The 24188-nt window shown below is 37.5% G+C and overlaps 4 protein-coding genes across 12 annotated transcripts; 1 reads left to right on the forward strand and 3 right to left on the reverse strand.

Moving 5' to 3' along the window:
- Window positions 1–939: 939 nt before the first annotated feature.
- LOC117620749 (Fanconi anemia group D2 protein homolog) lies at window positions 940–14589 on the reverse strand. Of its 4 annotated transcripts, XR_004584850.1 has the most exons (33): window positions 14154–14589; window positions 13611–14040; window positions 13181–13435; window positions 12870–13082; window positions 12634–12765; window positions 12418–12547; window positions 12281–12327; window positions 12102–12203; window positions 11851–11958; window positions 11413–11555; window positions 11244–11338; window positions 11046–11124; window positions 10899–10950; window positions 10684–10764; window positions 10348–10443; window positions 10152–10255; window positions 9281–9758; window positions 8638–8673; window positions 8344–8545; window positions 8136–8269; window positions 7743–7923; window positions 7416–7645; window positions 7205–7300; window positions 6697–6783; window positions 6584–6616; window positions 6349–6483; window positions 6168–6228; window positions 6039–6094; window positions 5883–5939; window positions 5647–5767; window positions 4659–4998; window positions 4089–4341; window positions 940–1197 (listed from the first exon to the last, which is right to left on the reverse strand). XR_004584850.1 is itself a non-coding variant. In XM_034350936.1 (32 exons), the coding sequence occupies exons 1-31, from the start codon at window positions 14492–14494 to the stop codon at window positions 4706–4708; spliced, it is 4608 nt and encodes a 1535-aa protein (XP_034206827.1). In that variant the 5' UTR covers window positions 14495–14589; the 3' UTR covers window positions 3999–4341; window positions 4659–4705. The 4 variants fall into 4 exon arrangements, 3 of the variants coding, with proteins under 3 accessions (XP_034206827.1, XP_034206828.1, XP_034206829.1); XM_034350936.1 differs by lacking the exon at window positions 940–1197 and having other exon boundaries at window positions 3999–4341; XM_034350937.1 differs by lacking the exons at window positions 940–1197; window positions 4089–4341 and having other exon boundaries at window positions 4888–4998; window positions 5569–5767.
- LOC117621898 (probable aquaporin NIP5-1) lies at window positions 2191–3297 on the forward strand. The gene is made up of 4 exons (XM_034352429.1): window positions 2191–2253; window positions 2338–2757; window positions 2886–2947; window positions 3063–3297. Exons 1-4 carry the CDS (start codon window positions 2191–2193, stop codon window positions 3295–3297), a joined length of 780 nt encoding a protein of 259 aa, XP_034208320.1.
- A 235-nt stretch (window positions 14590–14824) lies between the features above and the next one.
- Window positions 14825–19482, reverse strand: LOC117620750 (F-box/kelch-repeat protein At3g06240-like). 5 transcript variants are annotated; one of them, XM_034350940.1, is made up of 3 exons: window positions 19309–19482; window positions 15451–17247; window positions 14825–15140 (listed from the first exon to the last, which is right to left on the reverse strand). In XM_034350940.1, the coding sequence occupies exon 2, from the start codon at window positions 16727–16729 to the stop codon at window positions 15464–15466; it is 1266 nt and encodes a 421-aa protein (XP_034206831.1). In that variant the 5' UTR covers window positions 16730–17247; window positions 19309–19482; the 3' UTR covers window positions 14825–15140; window positions 15451–15463. The 5 variants fall into 5 exon arrangements, with proteins under 5 accessions (XP_034206831.1, XP_034206830.1, XP_034206835.1 ...); XM_034350939.1 differs by having other exon boundaries at window positions 19304–19481; XM_034350944.1 differs by lacking the exon at window positions 14825–15140 and adding an exon at window positions 17834–19027 and having other exon boundaries at window positions 16918–17247; window positions 19309–19464.
- An 866-nt stretch (window positions 19483–20348) lies between these two features.
- On the reverse strand, window positions 20349–24046 carry LOC117623385 (membrane-associated progesterone-binding protein 4). Of its 2 annotated transcripts, XM_034354338.1 has the most exons (8): window positions 23831–24046; window positions 23516–23592; window positions 23211–23282; window positions 22897–22934; window positions 22615–22658; window positions 21930–21976; window positions 21060–21234; window positions 20349–20775 (listed from the first exon to the last, which is right to left on the reverse strand). In XM_034354338.1, exons 1-8 carry the CDS (start codon window positions 23930–23932, stop codon window positions 20608–20610), a joined length of 723 nt encoding a protein of 240 aa, XP_034210229.1. In that variant the 5' UTR covers window positions 23933–24046; the 3' UTR covers window positions 20349–20607. The 2 variants fall into 2 exon arrangements, with proteins under 2 accessions (XP_034210229.1, XP_034210230.1); XM_034354339.1 differs by lacking the exon at window positions 21930–21976 and having other exon boundaries at window positions 21060–21170; window positions 23831–24040.
- Between the last annotated feature and the right edge of the window lie 142 nt (window positions 24047–24188).

Genomic DNA, 24188 nt, shown 5'->3' on the forward strand with positions numbered 1-24188 from the left:
TATTGCTTGTATCCAATTTTAATATTATTATTTAAAATTAGTTAATTGAGCAATGAACTAGCGTGGTTTATATGATTCAATGTATAGAATTTTTTTTCTTTCTAAAAAGACTATAGAAACTGTAACTACATAAAAATGATCATTAGATTTTTAGCTAATAAATGCAGCTAGACCACAAGTTGAAAATTCTTGGCTCCACCAGAGAGCACTCTATGTTATAAAAGAACAACAGAAGTTAAACAGAACTCGGAATATTAATATATTCTCAATATTGTATTTGTCAGAATCTACCTAATGAAATTCAGAGATATATATATATATATATATATAAATGAAAGGGGTGACCTACCTTTAAAAAACCCATTATGGACAACCTGATGATAAATTTATTTATTGTAAGAGTTAATCCCTCATATGCACCGATACGTCAGTTTGGAGGGGTATGTTCGTATCGGATACGGCTCCGATACGATACGGCACCGATACGGCTCCGATACGTATCCGATACGCCACGTGGCGTATCGTTGACTTATATGGCATGTTGACTTCTCGATACGGATCCGATACGTCCTCGATACGGTCCCGATACGGTCGCGATACGGCATCGATACGTTTGGGGGTAAAAACGAAAATATTTGTAGACTTTGGGGGTGATTTTGAAAGTTTCTAAACATTTGGGGTTAATTTTTGCTTTGTTTATGGAGATTTGAATGAAGTTATGTGTTTTGTTAATGTTTTGAAATTATTATTGGTGAAATATCAATTTTCAAATTTTCTAGTTATATTGTTTTTAAATATATATATATTATTTTAATCGCCGTATCGGTGCCGTACCCGTATCCTATTTTTTGGAGATTTGCCGTATCGGCGTATCGTATCGTATCGCCGTACCCGTATCCGTATCGGTGCAACATAGGTTAATCCTGAATTGTAATATCCTTGCCTTAAAAAAGAGATTCATGTGCTAAACTGTCATGTACACCTGCCATAAGTATTGCTGTCAATTACATGCTCTCGACGACGGTGCAGGAGAAGCTAGGAACTGTACGGTCGTTTCCTTCCTGCTATGACTATCGTGCATACCCAAAAGCTGCTGCTGTTATTTCGGAATTACAAGTTGATCAAAACATGTGTTGCCTACTCATCATCTGTTCCTGACTTCCACGTCACCAGAAACCATGACAATTCTTAGAGGTCCTGCAAAAATTATTAGATTATAGAATTCATCAATAAACAAGTACGAATTAGGATTAAACTGATGATACACTCGATACGTTTAGTATGTTGGAAGTTATTTCCTGTTTAAAACCCATATCTAGATTTGGTCTCCCAGTTAAATAAAAGATACGGGATCTCTTAATCAGGTTAGTAATTAATCCAATTAGGATATTACCGGTGGCCTACGATAAATTATTTTATGTGCTAGGGTTTTGTGGATCAATGGTTCCTTGATGGTGAAGTAACTTACGGTATTTGAGCGTATATATAAATACAAGGTCCCCCTTCGTAGCCTCACACAACAAAAAGCACAAACAAGACGATTATCCCGTTTAGTCTATTATGTAAAGGAGGCGCAACAAGAAGAAGATCCTTGATTTTTGAGAAGACAGGTGACATTACGGTTGTTCATTGTCATGGCTTCACGAGGTAAGTAATTAGTGTTTTGTTTATACAAACCATTATTAAGGTTAACTAATGATACAACCACGTTTACAAAGGTTATAACTAACGATGTCGTCCTTCAGTTGTGTTCAATGAAACGCGGTGTTTCACTAAAGTTGTTTTCTAAAAGCCAAACTCTGCCGCTTTGGTGAAACAAAATTGCCCTCCCTTGCCCAATCTACCCTTTTAAAACCAAACCTTTACCTACGGTGAAAAACCAAAAAACAAATAAAAAACCTTACTTACAGCCCAACCAGTTAGAACTGAAATGTGTTGCTGGCTTGACTAATTTTATTAATAATTCTACAAACCTTCCCCGGCTTATTCCTTCTTCTTTATCAAGCCAATCTACATAAAAAACAGTTTCAACATTGATTATTTTTATTATAAATAATTCAATACTCGGAAGGCTTAGCGGCTGGCTTTGTGAGATATGAAACGCCTCGCCTTAATGCCTCGCCTTTTTAAACCTTGATATAAACAACCCAACTGGTATTTCTACTTATCTTCCTTCATTCTTCTTCCTTAATGCCAGGAGGAACCAAATGCTTGTCGAGCTGCCATGCTCCCATTGTCATTCTTCTCCAGAAGGTACATATCTCTATACACACCAAATTAGTTTTTTCTCTAATTAATTATTGCTAATTAATCACTAATAGCAAGCATCGTTTACAGCTCGGAGCGGAGTTTGTGGGGACCTTCATCTTGGTGTTTTCAGCAACAGCGGGACCTATTGTGAACCAGAAGTACCACAATGCAGAGACACTGCTAGGTAATGCGGCATGTTCAGGCCTAGCAGTGATGGCCGTGATTTTTTCCACTGGCCACATCTCCGGAGCACACTTAAACCCATCGGTCACCATTGCCTTCGCAGCGTTTCGACACTTCCCGTGGTATCAAGTTCCACTCTACATAACAGCGCAGGTTTCGGCGTCCATTTCTGCAAGTTTTGCTCTCAAGGGTGTCTTCCATCCCTTCATGTCTGGTGGAGTTACGGTTCCTTCTGTGAACCATGGCCAAGCTTTTGCACTCGAGTTCATCGTCACTTTCATTCTCATGTTTACTATCACTGCCGTTGCCACTGATACCCGTGCGGTAAATATGTGTGTGTGTGTGTGTATAAATATATGTTTATATATTCCTAATTTATATGTTTATATATTCCTAATTTTCTTAATTCAGTGTTCACAAGATTAGGGTTTGATGCATGTGTCTCTATACAGGTAGGGGAGATGGCAGGTGTGGCAATTGGTGCTACAGTTTTGGTCAACATCCTTGTGGCAGGGTGAGCAGCCTCTTTATTTTTATTTTTTCTGCTGCAGAAATATCATTCATAGAAAATAAAATTTACGTTATTTAAACTTAGTTTATGTAAATAAAATTATATATTTATATGGCAGGCCAACAACTGGGGGTTCAATGAATCCTATCCGGACTTTGGGTCCGGCTGTTGCTTCTGGAAACTGTAGGGGATTATGGATCTACTTGGTTGCACCCACACTTGGTGCCTTAGCTGGAGCTGCTGCCTACACAACTGTGAAGCTCCCAGACAATATACCTTCAAACCAGGTTAGGGGGGCTTCCCACCACTGCCTATTAGTCCAAACCAGTCTATTGATTCATGACTCCTCGTGAAGATAATTCAAACTAAGACTCGATCGTGCTTTATAAATTCATATAATTGTCATAGGATTAGCAGCAGGAATTAGTTTCACTGACCATTTGATGATTAAGGTTTATGGTAATTTTCTTACAGGTCGCAGAGGAGCTTGTCAATCCTAATCCCTGAACAGCCGCTGAGTCTATATTTAGTTTTGTATGGTATCAAAGATTCAAATGTAGGTTATAGTAATTGAAGAACGGAGAGCTCTACCCTTTTTTTTTTGTCAAGGGAGAGCTCTCTATGTTATCGAAAACAACAAAACAAAAAGAGAGCTCGGAAGGGCCCCTTCGTTTACATTTTTAAGAGCCCATTTTCGTTTTTCATTCCATTTTTCACTAGATACGCATTCAGCAACTAATTAAATGTTTTTTTATTGAAAAGAAATTGGTTTATTAATGACTCTAATATACAATTTAATTTAAATTATTTTCACATTATTTACCAGACACATTTTCACTCTTTTTGTTCTCATAAATTGTTTTCCAGTTAAACTAATGGAAGCATTCTCAAATCTTGAAAATACAAATTCGTTTTCTCATTTTCATTTTATGAAAACAGTTTCAGAAAACATTACCAAAACGGGTATATTCACAATTTTATCTTTGTCGGATTCTACCTAATGAATTGCAGAGAAATGATTGGAAAAAAAAAAATTCAAAATGAAAGGGGTGTGAGTAATAATAGTGCACCTAACTCATTATGGACAACCTGATGATAAAATTATTTATTTTAAGAGCTAATCCTGAATTGTAATATCCCTTACCTTAAAAAAGAGAGATTCATGACAGACCAGGATCAACCTAAACATCTACACCTGCCATAAGCATTGCTGTAAATGGATGCTCTCGACAGTGCAGGAAAAGCTAGGAACTGTAGTCATTTCCTGCTATGACTATTCTGCGTATCCAAAAGCTACTGCTGTTAATTCGGAACAACAAGTTGATCATGTCTTTGCCCACTCATCATATGTAACTGTCTTCCACAATCACCAGAACCCAGGACAATTCTTTGAGGTCCTGCAAAAATTAGATTATAGAATTCATCAATAAGCAAGTATGAAATCTAAGCTAATTACTATTGAACTGATGATACAGTTATTCCCATGTTTAACATGCAATTATAAAGTTATAATTGTAATTCAAAAGGGGAGAGAGAGAGAGAGAGAGAGAGAGAGGCAAAAGGTTGTTATCTTATCTTGAGTTCTCGACAATATAGCGATATAGCACACATCAAAATTTTACCATACTAGATGCAGAGAGCAAAATGAAATGCACTCAATAGAATTGCATGTTTACTTCATTGCAGCATGACTGCTCAAATTATTAAGACTCACACAAGGTTGGCTCCAGTCAATACGCATAAAGTTCCCAAGTGCATTTCTCATTCTGTTTCTCTGTCCTCTTCACTAGCAACACAAACAGGTGGATAATCATCAGCAGCTTCAGCTGGCTCTTCTTCAGCAGCTTCGGCTTGCTCTTCATCATCAGCTTCGGCTTGCTCTTCATCAGAAGCTTCGGCAGGCTCTTCATCAGCAGCTTCAGCTGGCTCTTCACCACCAGCTTCGGCTGGCTCCTCATCAGCAGCTTCGGCTGGCTCTTCATCAACATCTTCAGAATCTACATACACTTGGGAACTCACCACCTGACCTTTCAAGTCTTTATGCTTCAGGTTGCCTGTTGAAGCAGCAATGAATGATAAATAAAAAACATCAACTTGGATAATGATACAACTTGAATGATTAACATGTGATGAGATCAAAGCATAAACACGCCACATAGAAAAGGGAAATTTGAAGGTTTAAGGGAAAGTGATATACCGTATACGTGAAAGAATTAAAGATGTATCACATGATCAGCAAGCATCTAACAGGAAAAAAGACCTTCGGCAAAGCTCAGAGGCAACAACAAAGTATCCATGTAAACAAGTGCAATTGGTTGTGAGGTTCAATTTAGTTTTGTTTGAGATCATTTTAATTCTAAGGTTAAGTAAGACATCAACTGAGGAATAATCAAATTCAAGTTAGTTGGTAATTCATTCTCTATCCTCTTCTTATTCATTCTCTGTCAGCACAAATAATACAGAATTCAGGGAATATTCAGAAAATAAATCAAGATGGAATTTGGATGGAGATTAAAAAAATGCATTTAGCGTGGGAAGAAATTGAATACTAGCGATGATGATGTGATACATTAACATTATCTAGGAAATTTCTGACCTGCACAAATAATGATGCTATAGGTTACCTGAATACTATAACATAGTTCAATGTTGACGGACATGTTCAGGTACCCTCCAACAAGAAAACAACAATTCATACATACCCATCCAGAAGGAAGAACCATTTGATGTTGTATGGAGAAGAGCTTTCACACAGAATAAAAAGCGTTCCATAGATCTCTTTGTAGCAGGTATTTTTCTGGTTATACTTGTTTGTCTCAAGCCCTTCCACAATAAATAAATAAATAAAAAGTTATCATATGATAATGACACTCAAAGGGTGAAGATCATTTAGTCCAAAAACTACAAAGCTAAATATAAATTGAAATTTAAGACTTACCTTTGCTTCAGAACATAGGGTCTGTATTGTTCTTGTGGCCTTTTGAAGCTCTAAAACCTAATTCATTACACAAGGATAATTTTGCTTCTTGATAAATTGAGGATAAAACTCGACTCCAATCTTTTGAATGTATGTATTTGCTTCAACAAATCTTACCAAGTGGATTATATGCTCATTGTGAACTTGAAAGTGGGACTCTAAGAAGTCAAAAACTGGAAAACATTATGACGTCAGTGCCTCAGACATTTTCCATTTAGATCATACTTTTGAGTATCACGAATATACCTTTCAGGAAGGAATCAACAAACTTCCCTCCATAACCAACAGCCATGGCATGCAGAGTCACCTGAACCACGATATTGACATGTCAACAGTATCTTGGGCGGATGGCATTTGAACAAAATGAGAAAATCCATAACAAAAATGAAATTTAGTTGAGAGAACTCCACAGAGTACTGTTATTTACCTTGGCACAAGTTTTACAAAGGTTAACTAATGACACAACCACATTTACAGACTGTTGTAGCTTGCTTAGAAGTTTTTCAATAGTTTCGGGTTGAGCACGAGTACTGGTTTTCTTTAGGAGAACAGCTTCCTTGACCTAAGAGAGGAATAAACACGAGTCATTCCTTGACCAAATGGATTTCCACTAGAACATTGATGGTGTTTGTACAAGTTGCAAAAATGAATCTACAGCTCACCAATTTGTTAAGAACAGAAAGATTCTCTTCATGCTGCACATAAGACCACCTTGTGTAAACAACCCTGACAAGAGAGTATCATTAAACTTAATGAAAGGAAATGCAAGTCTTACCAGTATCTTGTACCACACAACAAATGTTCCAGAACTTAGAGATGGGAAACCATGATGATCATCTTCCCCAATTCGTTCGCATAAAGCCTAATACATAAATAGAAAGTTGACATATATTAAGGACTGGTTTGAAATAATATTAAGGGCCAGATTTTTAATAGGGATTTCTCAAATCCATTCTCAAGACCCTAATATAGGGTACTCCATTGGTGATCTGGGTGAGGGAACAAGTTTCCGATTTCACTACTTGGTATTGAGATGAAAATTGATAATCAAAGAAAATCCTTTAAATTCTAAAACTTAATTTCAGATAAGAAAAGGTAAATTGACGAAATTGACCCAAAACTGGCTATCATACATTGTGATTCTGTTATATTTATACAACCAAAACTGACTTTCATAGAAAAGCTCCCAAATCCACAAAAGCTAGAAAAAAAATAGGGAAAAATATCATCTACCAAAACTCTAAAGAAACTGAGGCTGCATAACAAAAATAAAATTCAGGCACCTGAGGCAAAATAGAGCAGGCTAGCTTATCCAGCAGGTCAGAAGTTGAGTTGCTGCTGTCCAGGTAGATGCGCAATATTCTCTGTACAGTTTCTCCCTAAAAACATTACAAAATTCAAAAGTGATACATGCATGCATAAGTATCACAACATGCATCAAATCATTTTGAAAATTCATGCAAAAAATAAGAGCTAGAAACATAGATCGCTCACTTTTCTCTTCCAACCATTCTCAACATTTTCATTATCCCAACTATGCCTTAAAATATTTTGAGCAGAAATACCAAGTTTGCTGCGCAAAGTTGGAAGAGCTTCCTGGATAAATTCTGAGTGCACGTTTTTACTATTTCCCTCCAACTTACTGATGAATTTCTGGATTGAGGTTACAACCGATTCTAGAGTAAAAAGTGATTCTGAAGCCAGCATAAAGGAGAAAGAGCATGCTGCAGGGACCATGCAGTTACTAAAGTGGTTAATTAAAAGAGTGACAACCAATGAGCACCCTAGAACACCATCAGGAAACAGGATATGTTTATGTACCTATGTCCAAGACACCTTCAAAAAATGCATAAGCACCCAAATATAAATACTCTGTAGTCCCAGGAGAAAGGTTAGGTTGTATGCCTGCCATTAAGCTATCTGGAATCTCTGTAGGCTGGAATGCTTCTAGCAGACATGAGAGAGCTGACTTGTCTGTCTGAATACCAGGAAGGTTTAATATCTGTACTTAAAAATCAAATAAGAAGATTTAGTAAACTTTCTTTTCAGAATTAAAAGTTGTGTATAGATAATAATTTAGATAGGATATCAGCTAGGCTGGGAGATCACACACACACATGCAGAGAGAGAGAGAGAGAGAGAGAGAGAGAGAGAGAGAGAGAGAGAGAGGATGCTATTTCATGAAGTAAATAAGTAAAGGTAGTTGATGTTCACCGCACTGAAGCAATGAAGCACTTCTTTGAATACTGAAGTAGAAACTGCAGATTTTGAAAGTACAAGATTGGAAATATTTGGATTTCCGGCAAAAGTAGATTGAATATTCCAATGTTCTTCACAAGTTTCATCCCCTGCAGAGTGATTGTTGTAAGATTAAAAGAATATAGTGGCATTCCACCACCAAAATTGGACTTTACTATCTTACCTTCCTTAAGTAACAAAACTGCACTATCAAAATGCCTCTTAATACTTGGAAAGAGTGGTTTAATTTTGCTCAAAAATCCATCTACCGTCAACCTGGTGAACCCAACTGGAGCACTCAAGCATCTACCCCACAATTGTTTTCCAGGAGTGAAGAAATCCAGCTTGTAGTGAAGATCCCGCATAATGTACAGATATAGGGGTAACTAACACCCACAAAAAAGACATAAGTTTTGCAAGTTTATAACTTCGTTTATGATATAAATCAAAAGATGACTAAGTCTTGAAAGCTGGGTACCTCAGCAGCAGCATCGATACAACAGGAGGCTTCACTCTGCATTTCAAAAGACATAGTAAAAAAATCCATAATTCTTCTATCCAAAATTCAATATACACTGCACATCTTGTAAACAAGATCAATAAATACTTGGTACACTGTTGGTATGTGTTCATGCCTAACAGGCTCTCATTTGAGTCAACATATAGCAAGACGAATTACTCCAAAATTAGACAATTTTGGTACTAATACTTTTCTGTCAAACTAGTAAACATATTCATTCTGCAACTTGAAATAACTTTGGATTATAACCACCCCAATGTTTATGACTAACTCATTAGCCCTACTGACCCAGAGCGCAGACTTCAAATCAATATAAGATGCAAGCTGACAGCTTCTTGCCAAAATCTCATTAAAAAGAAGTCTTTGAACTAAGAGTGGCCGCATTCAGAAAACAAGTACAGATTTATGATTTCTATTTGGTCATCAGACCAGTGCATTGAGCTCTGTAAATCACCTTCACAAATATCGAACATTGATCTTAATAAATGCAAGTTTGTTCCATAATTCAGTAGCCTAAAAATGTGGATTCATTCACAAATTAATCTCAATCAATCTGATAAGAACACGTACTCTGGCTAACCCCCATAAAGAGCAAATGTACCTTTGAAAATGTCAAAATGGCATAACAATGAACTAGGAGGGGTCTGAAATTAATCCTCTGAGCTTCGATAGCCTTGCCAACAGCAGAAATTTCTATAGAGGACGCCTCGTCAGAGTCATGGGAATTTTTGTCTGATGACTCATATGACCTTCCCTTTGTAGATAAACCAGAAGAATCCTCATTTGGCACATCCTGGCCTTGTAGAACTCCCGCTTTCTCTAAGACATCCAATAATGTAGGCTGCCGGAGATTCCGGTTGGTATCTGATGTTGTTTCCTTTGATGTCTTTTTATTTGTCCTTGCGCCATTTGGAGAGATTTCCTCATGTTTTTTCTTATGGTCAAGTTTCTTTTCAATGTGCCCCATACGGTGAGGTTGGTTTAACGCAGAAGAACGGTAGACATCCACATAAGGATGAAGTTCAGGAAGAGATAGAGAGTACCTCCCAATGCAATTGTTTAACAAGCTTTCCAAAAATCTGCATTGTTAGATTGTCCCCATCAGTACTCAAGGATCAAAAGGTCATAATAAATATGCTAATCTGAATACAACATTTAAGGCGGGTATAATCAACCAGAATCCAGCCAATCAGCTAAGCTTTAGGATATAAGGCTGGCCTCTGTTAGGACAAAAAAGGTAACCCCTAAGAAATCTCATGATGCCTGTAGGATTCGGTGCCCCTCATATTTTCCTTACACTATCCAAGTATTTGTAATCATGCCTCTTTCCCTCGATTTGCCCTCATTTACAACAAAAGCTTCAAAATAGCATTCTAATTTTAAAACTTTAAAAACAAATGATTTACAACATCAGAAGCTGATTTACAAATTTTGCATATGTTGTCAATGGATTAAGAACGCAAATAACATACAGAAGGTTCCTCAAACGCTTCAATAGCTTGGAAATTATATCCTCCTTTGTAGCCTGGCTTGTAAATTCAAATATCCCAGTAACTTGTGTACAGAAGGCATTGAACTGCGCATTGCATAAAATTAGTAAGAAACCACAATTCACGCATAAAGAACCATTCAAAATGAAGGCAATATATTTTAAGCTTCTTCACTTACTAGTTCCCGTATCCAATTGGCAGCGTAATATAGAGAGGCACACAAAATCTGTTTCTGCTTCCCTGTCAGAGACTTCCACTCAGATCCAAAGAAATACTGGTAATGCACAAGTCAAACACATTTCAGCACAGGTCAATGCCACCAAAACTAACAGACTACAAAAATTAGAAAGTCTAGATCAACTAAAAATGTTATTTTAATTCTCAAACAACTGTGTGACTTCATCAAGGATACTTTTCTCCCAAATTTAAAATGTGGATTTTCAGCTTTCAACTTTAAATTATAAGCCAAAGTCTTGCTAGGATGCTGTTGGCAAAAGCATTTTAGTGCCCTGACCTTAGAAGAAGGCAGATGCAAAGGACAGCCAAGTAGTGCATCAATTCCACCAAGGGATCCTTGATTCGTAAGCCTTTCAATCTGAGAATTCACAAGAAATTCCAAAATTTTAGCGCCAAACTCATAATTTGATCAGTTAGAAACACCATAGAACTCTCTATATATATATATGAAATATAATAAAATTTCTATTTTTATTTTAACAGTACACTTACTGCAGATAATAAAAGGAAGTTAGCAGGAAGAACTTGTAAAGAAGAAGCAGACCTGCACACACATTCCAACTTCAGCATCATAGACATCAAAGGAGAAAAAAAAAAACTTCTATACAAGAATAATATACTGTATGGCCAACACATTACTTCGATGAAGAGGAAGCTAATGGCAAAATGTTTAGACATATTGGTGATATATCACCATCCAAGTTCATCCACAGCTCCCCTACAAAGGGAAAAAGAACATAAAATTTAATCCATACTCAATTAATTGCTTATACAACACAATCCCAGTTATCATCAGGACAAGAAAAAAAGAAAGGAGTATTGCATCCCACAAATCACCTTCTAAACCACAATATGAGTCCTTAACAGCCAAATTCCCACCATCAAGATCAGACAGAAACAGAGGTTCAAACTCTCCTACATGTTTCCCAATCCTGCAATATGCAGATTAGTCTTTCCCAAATAAAGAACAACCACTTGTAACCTTAGCAAATTAAAATCAACTGACCATTCCATAACTGTTGGATGAAGTGTTTTATAATCCATCATTTCAGTCAGTTCGTCATAAAACATGATCAAAGGTAAGGGCAACTGTTTGCAAGAGTCCAAAGCTATTTTCAAGAGTTCCAAAGCCTCGTCACAATTTGATTTCTGTAGAATGATACTCAAGAATAAGAATGGTGAATACATCCCTCAATAAAGAGTTTGGAAACTGAAAAATAAAACCTAAAATTGAAGTTGATTTTATGGACGACACAAAATAACATAAGTAAAATCAGCCAGACACATCAAAATATAATTCGCAAGTATCTATATTGTCTGTGTTTCCTCTAATTATCAAAAGAAATTTATAAAATATTACTATCATAGACAATGCCAGTAACAAATTCGTCATCATGTGCCCCTAACTATGGAAGAGTAAAACTGATATGCTGCTGGGTCATACTTGAGATGAGGATGAACAGGTAACATCAGTTGCATCTCCTAGACAGGAAACCATCTTCAGAGTTCCGACAAGGCCCATCTTCTTGTAATTCAGCTCTGGATGACTGACCTGCGAAACAGAAAGATGAAATAGATCAATCTGTGTTACCAGAAACTGTAAAAGTTACCATATTAAAAATGCGTTGTTCAATATATTCGATCAAAAAGTTTACATTTAAGTGCTTCAAGTGAAAAGAAATAAAGTATTGGCACCTGCTTCCGTACTATCATCAAAAGTTCATTTGCAAAGGAAGAACCATATGAATCTGCACTAGACCGAGCCAAAAGTGCCAGATGGCCAAAAATCTCGTAGACCTGCACCATGTAAAAACCAGTGAAATTGTGATTTAACACTTTTGTGCCAAGAGAAATAATGAAATGTAGCATCCTACCTTGTGCAAATTTTCAACGCTAAATCCCTCTAAGTAATCAAGGATACCTGAATTTATGGAACAAACAACTAAGCATGCATTTCTTGGAAAATAATTACTCCAGACAAATCAATATGAAGAAAAGATTAATATCATACCATTAATATGAGAAGAAAGTGGAATTAATTGCTGTGAATATTTGGAGGCCAGCAAAGCCATTGCCTCTAAAGCAGAACTGACTTCAAAACCCACACTTGAGCCCACATGGGTAACCAGCGAACCAAGAACCTAAACAAAAGCCACAGCTAGTAGTCCCACAGTACATCCTTTTTCTAATTATCAAATAACCAACAAAGAACATATAGGCCACTTACTTCCTGTCTTGAATAAGTATCAGCAAACTCCTCAAAGAGACAAACATACATATGGATGCCAAACTCCCGGGCTTTTGGCTCTTTGCAAGCCAACAGGTACTCAGACAAAGAAATGAAAGATAGAAAGTAATCCTAACAACAAATCAAAAAGAAGGTTCAAATAAGGCTACGGAAATACATCACTTAATTTTGAAATAAGACTGGATTCCATGAGATCAGATCATGGTCAAAGATACCTGTACCAGCTCCTTGTGTCCATGAATGCATTGATCAAACATAGCTTCCTGAATGCAATCTTCAATAATTTTCTTCTTGAATACCTTTTCAATGCTCCTTTGCAGGGATTCACCATTCATGTATATCAGCATAAGTAGCCATATATCAATGACTTTGTGATCCTGAGGTTTCTCAAGACTGTTTAACTCTTTCAAAATCTCCTGACATAGTATCTACATAGCACATAAAGAAGCAAATTAATAATTTTAAGGGAAATTCGAAATTTGAGAGAAGTACAAATGTTTCAAGAAACAAATGGCTGAAGACATACATTCTTAAATCGAAGACTTGATCTCAACGCATCAAGAATTGAAGCCTCTGTGTTGTCCGCACGCGACTTCCCTTTGAGTTTACTCTTTTCTGATATACAATAATTTGAAACTCCAACAAATTTTAACTGCTGACGGATCTGTGAGATTATTCTCCGTGCATTTGACAGTGTCGCTGAAAGCAGTAAAAACCTAAGCAGATGAGGCATGTGCTCCGCATCAATTGTTCTGATGCATGACAATGCTATGGTGATTACCTTCAGATTCAAGGGAAATTTAAAGTCAGGTGCAGCTCGAATTCGCAAACTAAACATGTGCAGTAGGCTTAGTTAAGTGAAGTTTCTTGTTTTGTCATGTCCTAGAGTATAAGCACAAATTTGAGATTCCAATTTTTCTCAGCAACCAAACAGATATTAAAGCGTAATGTGAAACCTGCTCTTGCAACAGAGGATCCAAATTAAGATTCGAAAAGGAGTCAAGCACAGGCACAACAACAGCCGAGTCTTCCTGGAGCAATTTCTCAAGAGATCGAACCACAGTCTGGTTATTCTGATCTCCGATGATCTCCGGCAACGATCCGATGATCTCTTTCTTCAAATGCAGAGGGCAAATCGAAAGAACCAGCATCAATTTCTCGGCCAAGGCATTCGGATCGACAATGAAATCGAGCCACCGGAAGTGATTGATGATAAGCCTAGCGATGTCGTCTTCAAGAGACAGTGATGGACCGGAATGTTCCGGATATACATGGAAATACTCTGGAAGCTTCTCGAGAAGCATGTTCTGAATCTGTAATTGGATGGAGGGGACCAGCAGTAGGTGCCGGACTAAGCTCTCGCTTCTGCCGGAGCTGGTGAGAATCCTGAAAATGTAGGAACAATGTTCTCTTAGATTTTCTCGGCAGCCAAACAGGAAATGCGATAAAAATATAAAGAAAACTAGAAGCAATTAGAGAGTGTAGAGGAAGCTACTGACCTGCGGAGGTTTTTGGAGGAGTTGATGTAGGTGGAGAGGCCGGAGAGGAAATCAGAGAGAAGAGAAGGGGCATTTTTGGAAGAGGAGAAAGTGCGGTGGAGGTGGCGGCGGAGCTTGTGTGAGTCCGAAGGGAGGCACGGTGGGCCCGAGTGGTTGAGGAGGGTGCAGCCAGCGTCGGCGAGTATAGACGCCATTTTGTCGATGGCTGGGGTCTCGACGACGTCGTTTGGGGTCGGATTGGTGGTGGAGGGTTTGGAAGATTTAGGGGGAGGCAAAGGAGGGACAAAAGAAGAGGAGGCCGGTCGCTTGCGTGAAGGGATTTGCTGGTGGAGGAACACCATCCTGTTTGGCTTGTTTATGACGTCGTTTGCTAGTGAGGTTGTGATCTCTGCGTCTGTGCTGGAAGGAGACTGGGAGACGGAGAAAGACGAGGGCAGAAAAGGCGCCAATTTTTGGTGAATGTGGCGGTTGGGGTTTCGAAATTAAACTTTTAAAAATTACCAAAAAAAATTTATTAAATAAACTTGTGTATTAAAAAAGAAATAAACTTTCGTAACATTTTCATTTTTGTAGAAATATTGTCATTGTTGTTAATGTTATTGTTAGTGGAAAACAATAGTTAATTCTAAAGATAATCATGTCATTTTCATTAGAACTGTAGTTTCTTTTTTTAATACAAGCGCTAGTCTAAACTACACGGGAGGGGGGTTTCTCAACCTCAAATTTTTTATTTTTGTATGTATAAATCTTGTACAAGACACTTATATTAGCATAAGAAGTGAAAAATGCAGAAAAAGGATCAAAGAAATACACATTGTGCCATCAAACATATGATTGAGCAACTAATTTGCTTGGCTTTTTCATTATTTTGTTTCAACAAAAGCTGTGCACCTCCTCCTGCAGCCTTTTCTCAAATCCCTTCAAATACTTTGTAGGATTTTTCCTTGAGCATTATGGAAATATGATCCGCTAGCTCACCAACAAAATCTGACAATTTATTCATTTAAGAGTCATGATTAGTAGTTACCAAGCAATATTTCATTCATTTTAGAAGAAACCAATTATATATGCAAATTCTCCTTTCAACCTAATGCCAATAAAATTGGAAGCAAAAATAAATCAAGATCAAATGGATCGAACATAACTCACATCGAATTAGAAAAAAAATAAAAACTCCTAGGATAATTCTTAGACACCTACGGTACGACATATAAACACACCATCTGAACCGTTGAATCAACAATCTGTCAATCCTCCAAGCAACAAATAATGGAAAAAAGAGTAGAGATATACTCACAATTGGGTTTCGTTCACACGTCAGAGCCCCTGCCGGTTGCCGGAGAAATCAAAGTTTCCATGTAAATGGTTACATCCGACTGAGTCCCAATAGCAATACTTCGAAACGTCTTTCCCTTGGGATTATACAATACCAAGATATTTCGATTATAACCCAACAAAACTTCTCCACTCTCTAAAATACACAAAGGCCTCAAGAACGATTCATCAACCTCTTCTGGTAAAATCTGATCCAAATAAATTTCTATGGGTTCAGCCCAAGATTCTCTGACCCGATATTCCTTCATAACCCATATTCTAAGATCCGAGCCCATCGGATCGGAGTATACAAACAGAGAATTTCTACTAACCCCAATCCCAGCGAAGACACAGTTTTCTTCCTTGTCAAGGTAGGGCAACGACACCGTCCCCTGAAACTTCTCCTCCGCCAAATCAAAAGACAAAATCCTAGAACCAATGGGACGAGGGCCCCCTGCCCATTGAAGCTCTACCCAATACAGAGCTCCATTAAAAAAGCAGCCCTTCCCATTCAAGCAAACATAGCCATGGCCATGGTCTTTATTGCGACTCCTCCACCATGAATTGGTTCTGAGAGAGAAAACCTCAACCACAGTCTCCTTGGAAAGCGCGGTTCTCGACCCTCGGATGACCTTGTAGTCATCCGTGGTCGAATCGTAGCCGAACCCGAAAAACAAGAAGCCGGAAAGAAGAGAAGAAGGCTTCGGCAAGAGCTTGGAGTGTCCGGTGCACGGGTTCCATATGACAATGTTGGTATAGTTGACTTGCAGGCAAATCAAACCGTTGCAAGATCCCACAATTCTTGTCATCAAAATATCTGGGATCTTCACCGGCAAATCAAGCTCTCTGTTTGCAACATGAACATGATCCTTGTCCAATCCTACGGAGACTATGGAATAGAGACGAGTAGACGAGAGAAAGAGGGTGAGGCTGTTGTTGGTGCTGCACGTGGCCGCTGCGTGGATGAGGTGCTTCATGACAAAATGAGAATCGGAGATCAAGGCGCGCCATGACTTGCACACGCACTGGAGGCGGAGTAGAGATTTGGCGGGGAGCCTCCAGAGGATCTCGACAAGGATATCATTGTTGAGAGGCGGTGGTGGAGGCACAGCCGCAAAATTTGAGGGGAGTAGTTGCTTCAGCTGCCGGCTGCTAAGGCCGTAGGCGGCCAAACTGGTTGTTTTTCGTGGTGAGGCTTCCGAAGTCAATGTTCTGGAAAAAAGGCGGCAAATGCAACAAGAAAAGCTCTTTGGGCTTGTCATTATTGCAGAATAGAAGGCTTATGTTGACAACTGGTTCAGCAGTTTATACTTTCAAATGGCTCGCTACAGCTAAAAAACTGTCTACAAGCATAGCTCGTAACGTATTTGGCTATTTTATATTGGTGTTGTCGAGGATAATTTGGGCCCAATGATGATATTTTTTATTTTTTATTTTTTACGACATACAGTTCCAAAAACCTTGCGATGCAAGTAGGAGGGAAATTGTAGACCAAACACATTACAATGCTTCTGTTTAGCCAACCTTGTCCATCCTCTTCAACAACTTTACAAAGGATATACTTAAAATCTCTAACATGGAATTTCCAAAACGGATCTCGCTCCAACCCAGCAGGTCCTGGCAAAGGTAACCATCTCCCTCATCGACTTCCAAGTCGGGTTGGCTGGCCCTGTTGATATTTCTTTAAAGTAAGGCGTGCGCATCGCTTGCTAATTTTCCCAGTCCAAGCAATTTCTAGTGGTCTCTGAACTAGCCTTGGGACGCCCTCATCACGCAAAACCTGATAAAAAACAGTTGAAATCTAAAATGAGAAACAATAGCAAACCAAGCTCAAATAGATCTGATGAGATAACTTCATTAAAAGGACAAAGCTTATTGCATTTATTATGTGGCAAATTGCTGCAGTTACAGGCACCTGGAGTCTGTGTTGTAAACAGAAGAAAGGTGGATTAGTCATAAAATGGGTAAGGGACAGGCAATTTTACCAATGATGATGCAGGCTAGTACTAGTAATACCGGGTAGCCACAGTTCTAAAAATCTCATGGTTATGGTGGTTGTTTCCACACACATTGCATTCCATTACTGCCTACTCAAACATTATAGTGTCTAGAATTGCTTCCCATTACTTCGTCTCTAAATAAGTAACAAAACACAACTTCGTCTCGAACTGATCCTCTAAATAAATAAATAAAAAATAAAAAATGCTAGATGCACCAACACTGTGAGGTTGGTGAATATCTGCTATAATTCAAACACCATGTAAAAGAATATGCATATCAAATCTTATTTGCTCATACTCAACATTAGGTTGTTCCTTAAACAAAATTGAATAGTATCGGTTAGAAAGAGTGAAGGAAAGACTCACATTGTTGGTCTCAGATGTCTGCCCAACTTTCAACTACTGGTGAAACCAAAGTCTCTACGTACATAATTGCTTCAGGCAACAAAATAACAGGCGAGCTAAGAACACTCCTAAATGTATTTTCCTTTGGATTATATGATACCAGGCCACTTGAATAACTCATGCAAACTTCACCGCTCTCTAAAATACATATAAGATTCAGAAAAAATACTCCTTGAAGTGGACGGAAAAGCTCCGACGGAATGTCTATGATTTTAGTCCAAGATTCTTTGACCCCATATTCCTTCATAACCCATATTGTAATTGCAATATCACTGAAATTGCTGTGATTGAACATATATACAAAGAGACAATTAGTAGTCGTCCCAATACGGATGGATATATATTTTTGGTCACTAAGATAGGATGATAATGGCACCATTTCCTGAAATTCTTCCCCTGCTAAATCAAAAGAGATGATTCTTGAACTAAGTACATTGAAATACCCCTCCCACCTCCATTCAAATTCTACCCAATGCAGAGCTTCGTTTAACAAACACCCCTGCCCATTCAATTTAACATAGTTAAGGTCTTGAACAGTCCTCCACGAACCCGATTTTAGAGTAAAGAGCGCAATTGTGGTTGTAAGCAAACCACTTTCACTACTAGATGTGCCACCCACTATAACCTTGTAATCTTCTATGGTGGAATCATAACCGAATCCATAAAACAATGGACTAGAAGGAAAATAAGTAACTCCTGGTAACTTCAGGGTATCTCTAGTACACGGGTTCCATAAGAAAAAGTCGCCTTTGTTTTCGTGCAGACATATCAAGCCGTTGCAAGAACCCACAATACTCATTCGGTCAAGCACTAACGGTACTGGTAAATGAAGCTCTTTGATTGCAACAAAACTATTGACATCCTCCAGTGCTTCGTAGTCTATGGAATACAGAGGACTGTTTGAAATAAGAAGCTTACTGCTATTAGCATTGACCCCTCTGACTGCGCGGCGGAGGTGCTTCCTAACAAGATGAGAATCGGAGATCAAAGTATGCCATGACTTGCATACACACCGAAATCGGAGTAAAGATTTGACTGGAAGCCTTGACAGTATGTCAATGATGATGTCATCGGAGTCAATAAGGGGTCGTTTAAACACCCCAGCAGAGGGGTCCAGTTTCTGCCGCCGGTTCTGAAGGCCCGCCATGTTAAAAGCTACAGAGGTGCAGCCAGGATCATCTACAATTAGGGTGGGTTTAACCTCCCAAACCAATTTGTTTTCTCTATTGAAAAGGAAAAAAAAAAAAGTTTCTGCCAAAATTTAAACCCTAAACTAAGAATTTATACCTTAAATTAAACCCTAATACTAATGGAGTAAGTGCAGTCAGTGTGCATATAACATGCTCATGATTCATGAATCAATTTTAATTTTGTACAAATTAAATTAAATTAAAGTAAAACAAAGAAATGAAATTGAAGACCTGGACTTACCTCACCTGATTCCGTGCCGCCCTGGACTTGGAGATTGGAAGGACCAAGAGAATTGGCAGAAATTCAGAAGAAGGATTGAAAGGAGAGAAGAAGAAAAGGAAGAAGGTGAGCTGAAGAGGGCTGATTGACTCGGCTGAAGAACATAAGAAGACTTTGACCCGAAAAAAATACAGGACACCCAAAATGGAAAGTGCGTTGAGGCCCGGCTGTAAACTGGGCTTGGTGTGGAGGGTGGGCTAGGATTTGAGACCCAAAATTTAAAATTAATGTAATGACATTAATGCCCATATGCAATGTTAAGTATATGGACGATCTTATTAAAAGAAGCCAAACGAGGGAGAAATTTTTTAAAAGAAGTTAAAATGGACAAAATTGTCTTTATTTATTTTTGGATTTCCTAAGAAATCATTTATATTTGCATATCTTTGGTTTGAAAGTTGAGAAGTTTTTCTGTCTTTTTCGAAAAAGTTTTGGTTTTTTTCAAAAGTGAAAGTTTTTTTATGTCTAAAACCTAAATTTACTTTAAAGATAACATATTCTTTTAAACACTAATAAAAATGAATATATATATATATATATATTTAAGAAAAGAAGAGGAGGATTTTAAGTTGCCTCTCCTCCCATCGATCTTTAATTTTAAACTTCTTGAGGTCTAAAGTTTGTGTGGTGAGTTTGATGTCTGACATTATGGTGACTTATTTTTATCATTGTAGATGTATCTTTGTTTTGTAAATATCATACCATTTGTAAGAAGAGAGAGTGAAAAAGTTATCTTACCTATTCTGCTCATCTGCATCCCTCTTTTCTTATCTCCCCGCTTCCACTTTAGTTTACTTAAGAAAAACGGAAAACTAAAACGGACAATTAGATTAGATGTGTTAAATTGATTCTTTTGCAAAACATGTTTTGTCTTTGGTAAATCTTGTATAAGAAACTTCATTAGCATAATAAAAGCTGCTAGACTGGAAGTAGCCTCTCTTCCCCATGATCAATCCTTTAAAAAATTTGTCCAAAGTGATCTGGCAAGAAATTATAATCCTCAATATGTTTAAAGTGATGATCTAGCATGAACATATAATTCACAATATAGAGAAGGAAAAAAACAGTATCAATATACATGTATAGTTACAACAATCCATGCAATGTAATAGGAGGAAAATTATAGACCAAACACATTAAAACACATTACAATGCTTCTCTATTCATCTGCCTCAGTTCATCCCTTTTCAACAACTTAGCGCAGTGACATCAGATGTGGAAGGATAACTTAAAATCTCTAGCATGGAAGTTCCAAAACCCCCCGTTTAAACTCGGCAAGTCTTTGCAAGGAAATCACATCCTTCGTAGACTTCCAACCCTGACTGGTCCAGTTGATCTTCTTTAAAGCATGCACATCGCTTGCTCATCTTCCCAGTTAAAGCAATTTCTAGTGGTCTCTGAACTAACCTTGGGACGCCCTCATCACACCAAACCTATAACCAAGACAGTGGAAATCTAAGATCAAGCTCATTCAACAATACAGATGCTTGCCAAACCACAACTAGGGACTTCGAAGTCCGTATTTGATCCATTTTTATTTTAGGTGCATATATTTTTGTAATACCATTCCTCATGGTTTGTGTCAGACAAGATGGACATTATAAGCCTCCATAACAGCACAATATTGAAAACATAAGGAAAAAACATTATAAGAACTCTGAGAGAAGCACAATGGCTGCTTCGTTCCCATAATTGATTCCACGTCAGGAAGACATACCTCTCCACCCTCGTCCTGACTCCACCTCGAATTGCAACTAGGTTGCTTCGCTTCTTCATTCTTCTGTTTCTCCAAAAGCTGAGCACCTCTAGCAGCCTTTGCTGCCACTCCCTTCAAATATTTTGTAGGATTTCCTTCAGAATCATAGTAACGACCTACTAGCTTACCTACAAATCTGACAATTAAAAGTCATGAATAGTAATTACCAAGTATTTTATTCATTCGAAAAGAAGATCAGTTAATATCTTTATCCTTTCAAACTAAAACCATGAAAATGAACGAGGAACAAGAAGTCAAGCTCAAATATATCTAACATGATAACTTCACTGAAACAAAATGGTGGATGAAAGGACAAGCATATCGTGTTTGGCACAGAACAAGGCTGGCGTCTGTTTTCTAAATAGCTATAAACTTGCAACATAAATGAATTCCAAAAAAATGCAATAGGACATTCTGAAAGGCATAAACAAAAGTGTCTACTACCAAAAAAAGAAATTAATTTTGTTCTTTTGTGGTCTATCTTTGCCTCTTATAACCAGAACAATCATAAGCATATACAGGCAGATATAACAATGATTCCTACATGCAGTATGGGAAACAGATTACATCAAAATTTGCTTACAGACCTCAATGAAAGTTTGAGAGATTCATGGTAATCTTCCTACTTTATTCAATTGCAATTTTCGTAGTAGATGTAAAATTTTAAAACCCCAAACAAGTTTCTAACAGTTTCAAAAGTGGAAAAAAGATCGGCTAATTGGCCCAAGTTTCCAGTAACCATGAAAAAACTTCCAACATTATTAAAAGCATTGAAATTCCACCTTCCAAGCATCAAAAGTACAAAAGATGGCTGATAGATGTATAACTCACGTGTAACTTCTAAAGTAGAAATCCCTCCATTCAACAACACTCTTCACCTGCAAATACAAAAGAAAAAAAAGCTCAATCACTCTTGTAGCAACCAACGAAACTTCGGATGTCACAGTCCCAAATATGCAGCTGAACCAAGTAGTAGGGATTAGATTGAATATTTACCTATTTTTCCATTAGTATTGTTATTCAGTTTAAAAGTGTGAAAAAATTGGCAAAGAACGCAAAAAATTGATAAGCGAAGAAGTCACACAAGAAGATGCCACGTTGAAGCAAGTGGATATGTCACAAAATGGCAAACGCATAGGGACACTATAGCAAAGCATGATACAAGGTAAGGGTTTCACATTAGAAGCAATGATTCTGAACAAGTCAGTTGGGCTGGAATATGGAATCAGTCAGGCAATCATCAAATGCGGGTGAACTAATCCTGACTAATTTCATAAATTATTGAGTTAGAAGGCATAGGGTGAGCAGGAGGCAGCATGAGATCACCACAAGTGAGCTACCTGAAACACTCTGTAAATCATGGACTAAGAGGGTAGAACCAGCAGGGGAAAGCATTCAATATGGGTGATGTTTAGTAGCTGCAGTTCTAAAAAAATTAGTGTCTTTCCCCCTTTTTGTTGTCCAGCATGGCTTCACAAACTCCAGGGTAAAAAGGAGAGCAAATAACATGAGTTACCTGTGTACTGGATAAATCACGTAGTGAGTCTGTGAGCCCATCTCCTACAATATAACCAACAAAAGATGCTATGTGATTATTAAAACATAAATACTTTTTTCAAGCGTTATTTTAAACCCCAAAGCAACTTCAAAGTACTAAAAGTACATTAATCAGAAAAATAAAAAATGAGCCTACAAAAAAAATCAATTCAAAGGCAACTCTGTAAGTTATTAAACTTTGAACTTGCATAATAAATCCATCAACAATTAAAAGCGAAAAAAAGAAGAACACCATCTTTACCTGTAAAGTTTCCTGAAACAAATGCTCGTGAAGCATCTCTTTATTGATTGCAAGGGTTGTATGTGAAGGCAAAAGAGCTATTAGTATACCAGTCTCTAGACAGATACAATCAAACAAAGGATAAAAGGATTTGATGACTAAATATATTCAAATCCTATCATACACCAACTAATGCTATAGGTAATGAAAATTAAAAAGTACACTTGCACAATTTGTAATCCGAGCATGTGTTTCCGGGAAAAATCGAGAAAACATCAATACCTAGTACCAAATTTAAGTAAGAAAATTCAACAGGGTTAGAGAAGAGAACAAACCTTCCTGAAAAATGATTGTAACCCCCACCCTCACCATAATGAGATTTTCCTTTTGTCACGTCGAAAACCGATCTGATCAGAAAATACGGATTAGTTTCTTTAAATCAGTAAATGTATGCTCACAGGCATTTAGGAATCATATAAAGTGCTCTGCTTGATTTCCAAAATTCAACTCATCATGAGATTACAACTTCTCATTTCTAATGTATATTCTGAAAAGTCAACCGCACACTTTGTGGTGCTTGAACTGTATGTGAGTAGGGTTTTAATACATCCATCTAAATAGAGAGAAAGTGAGAAGGTACCCGAGAATTCCTAATAAAATGGGTAAGCTTTGATCAGTCCCGTTGTACAAGGCCAATTCTTCAACAGTGAACAACCTCTAGAAACAAGAACAAAATCAACTCACATACTTGCACTATAATGTTAAACATTCAAAAGCGAACCAAAGCAAACAGTTTTTTTTTTATTTTTAAAAACCCATCTTGGAAGAATACCCAAGTAAAATCGAATCTTGGATTTGCTTTAGCTCCCAAAATCATGAAAAATTTCAGTTGGGGTGTCTGGTATTCTGTCAAGAAAATTTAAAAAACAAAAGAAATGAGCTTTGAGCCTCTGACCTGTTGTGAGAAAGGCTTATAATAAAACGCGACGAGAGCGATGAGCGAGACAAAAACTGCAATTCCTACAAAAGGAGACGTTGCTATGAGCTTTGCCGCCATCCTCAGTCACTCGACACTCCACAACAGCTTTAGTTTTCCTCTACCGGACAACAGTTTACTTTCGCCGTGTTTATATTATTTAGTTTTTTTCTTTGTAATTACCAAAATGCAATTGACATGAAAAAGAATGAAGAAGAAAGTATAGCTCATGTAGTAAATCAAGCGTAAATCGATTGAATTGTGAATGTCACAAATTACATATTATTATTACATACTAGATAATTGTAAACTTATCTCGTCATATAAAGATTATATT

This window comes from Prunus dulcis, chromosome 3, assembly GCF_902201215.1.
Source record: "Prunus dulcis chromosome 3, ALMONDv2, whole genome shotgun sequence".
In the NCBI taxonomy this organism is placed as follows: Eukaryota; Viridiplantae; Streptophyta; class Magnoliopsida; order Rosales; family Rosaceae; genus Prunus; species Prunus dulcis.

What these genes read in the sequence shown, in the direction of transcription:
- LOC117621898 (XM_034352429.1), top strand. Translation starts at nt 2,191, where the DNA reads ATGCCAGGAGGAACCAAATGCTTGTCGAGCTGCCATGCTCCCATTGTC. An exon ending in TTGTCATTCTTCTCCAGAAG is followed by an intron (nt 2,254 to 2,337) that starts GTACATATCTCT and finishes CATCGTTTACAG; the next exon opens with CTCGGAGCGGAGTTTGTGGG. An exon ending in TTGCCACTGATACCCGTGCG is followed by an intron (nt 2,758 to 2,885) that starts GTAAATATGTGT and finishes GTCTCTATACAG; the next exon opens with GTAGGGGAGATGGCAGGTGT.
- LOC117620749 (XM_034350936.1), bottom strand. Translation starts at nt 14,494, where the DNA reads ATGGTGTTCCTCCACCAGCAAATCCCTTCACGCAAGCGACCGGCCTCC. An exon ending in ATACTTATTCAAGACAGGAA is followed by an intron (nt 12,548 to 12,633) that starts GTAAGTGGCCTA and finishes GCTTTTGTTTAG; the next exon opens with GTTCTTGGTTCGCTGGTTAC. An exon ending in TGGTTCTTCCTTCTGGATGG is followed by an intron (nt 4,999 to 5,646) that starts GTATGTATGAAT and finishes CTGCTTCAACAG; the next exon opens with GCAACCTGAAGCATAAAGAC.
- LOC117620750 (XM_034350940.1), bottom strand. Translation starts at nt 16,729, where the DNA reads ATGACAAGCCCAAAGAGCTTTTCTTGTTGCATTTGCCGCCTTTTTTCC.
- LOC117623385 (XM_034354338.1), bottom strand. Translation starts at nt 23,932, where the DNA reads ATGGCGGCAAAGCTCATAGCAACGTCTCCTTTTGTAGGAATTGCAGTT. An exon ending in ATTTTATTAGGAATTCTCGG is followed by an intron (nt 23,283 to 23,515) that starts GTACCTTCTCAC and finishes TTTTCTGATCAG; the next exon opens with ATCGGTTTTCGACGTGACAA. An exon ending in TACAATCATTTTTCAGGAAG is followed by an intron (nt 22,935 to 23,210) that starts GTTTGTTCTCTT and finishes CAATCAATAAAG; the next exon opens with AGATGCTTCACGAGCATTTG.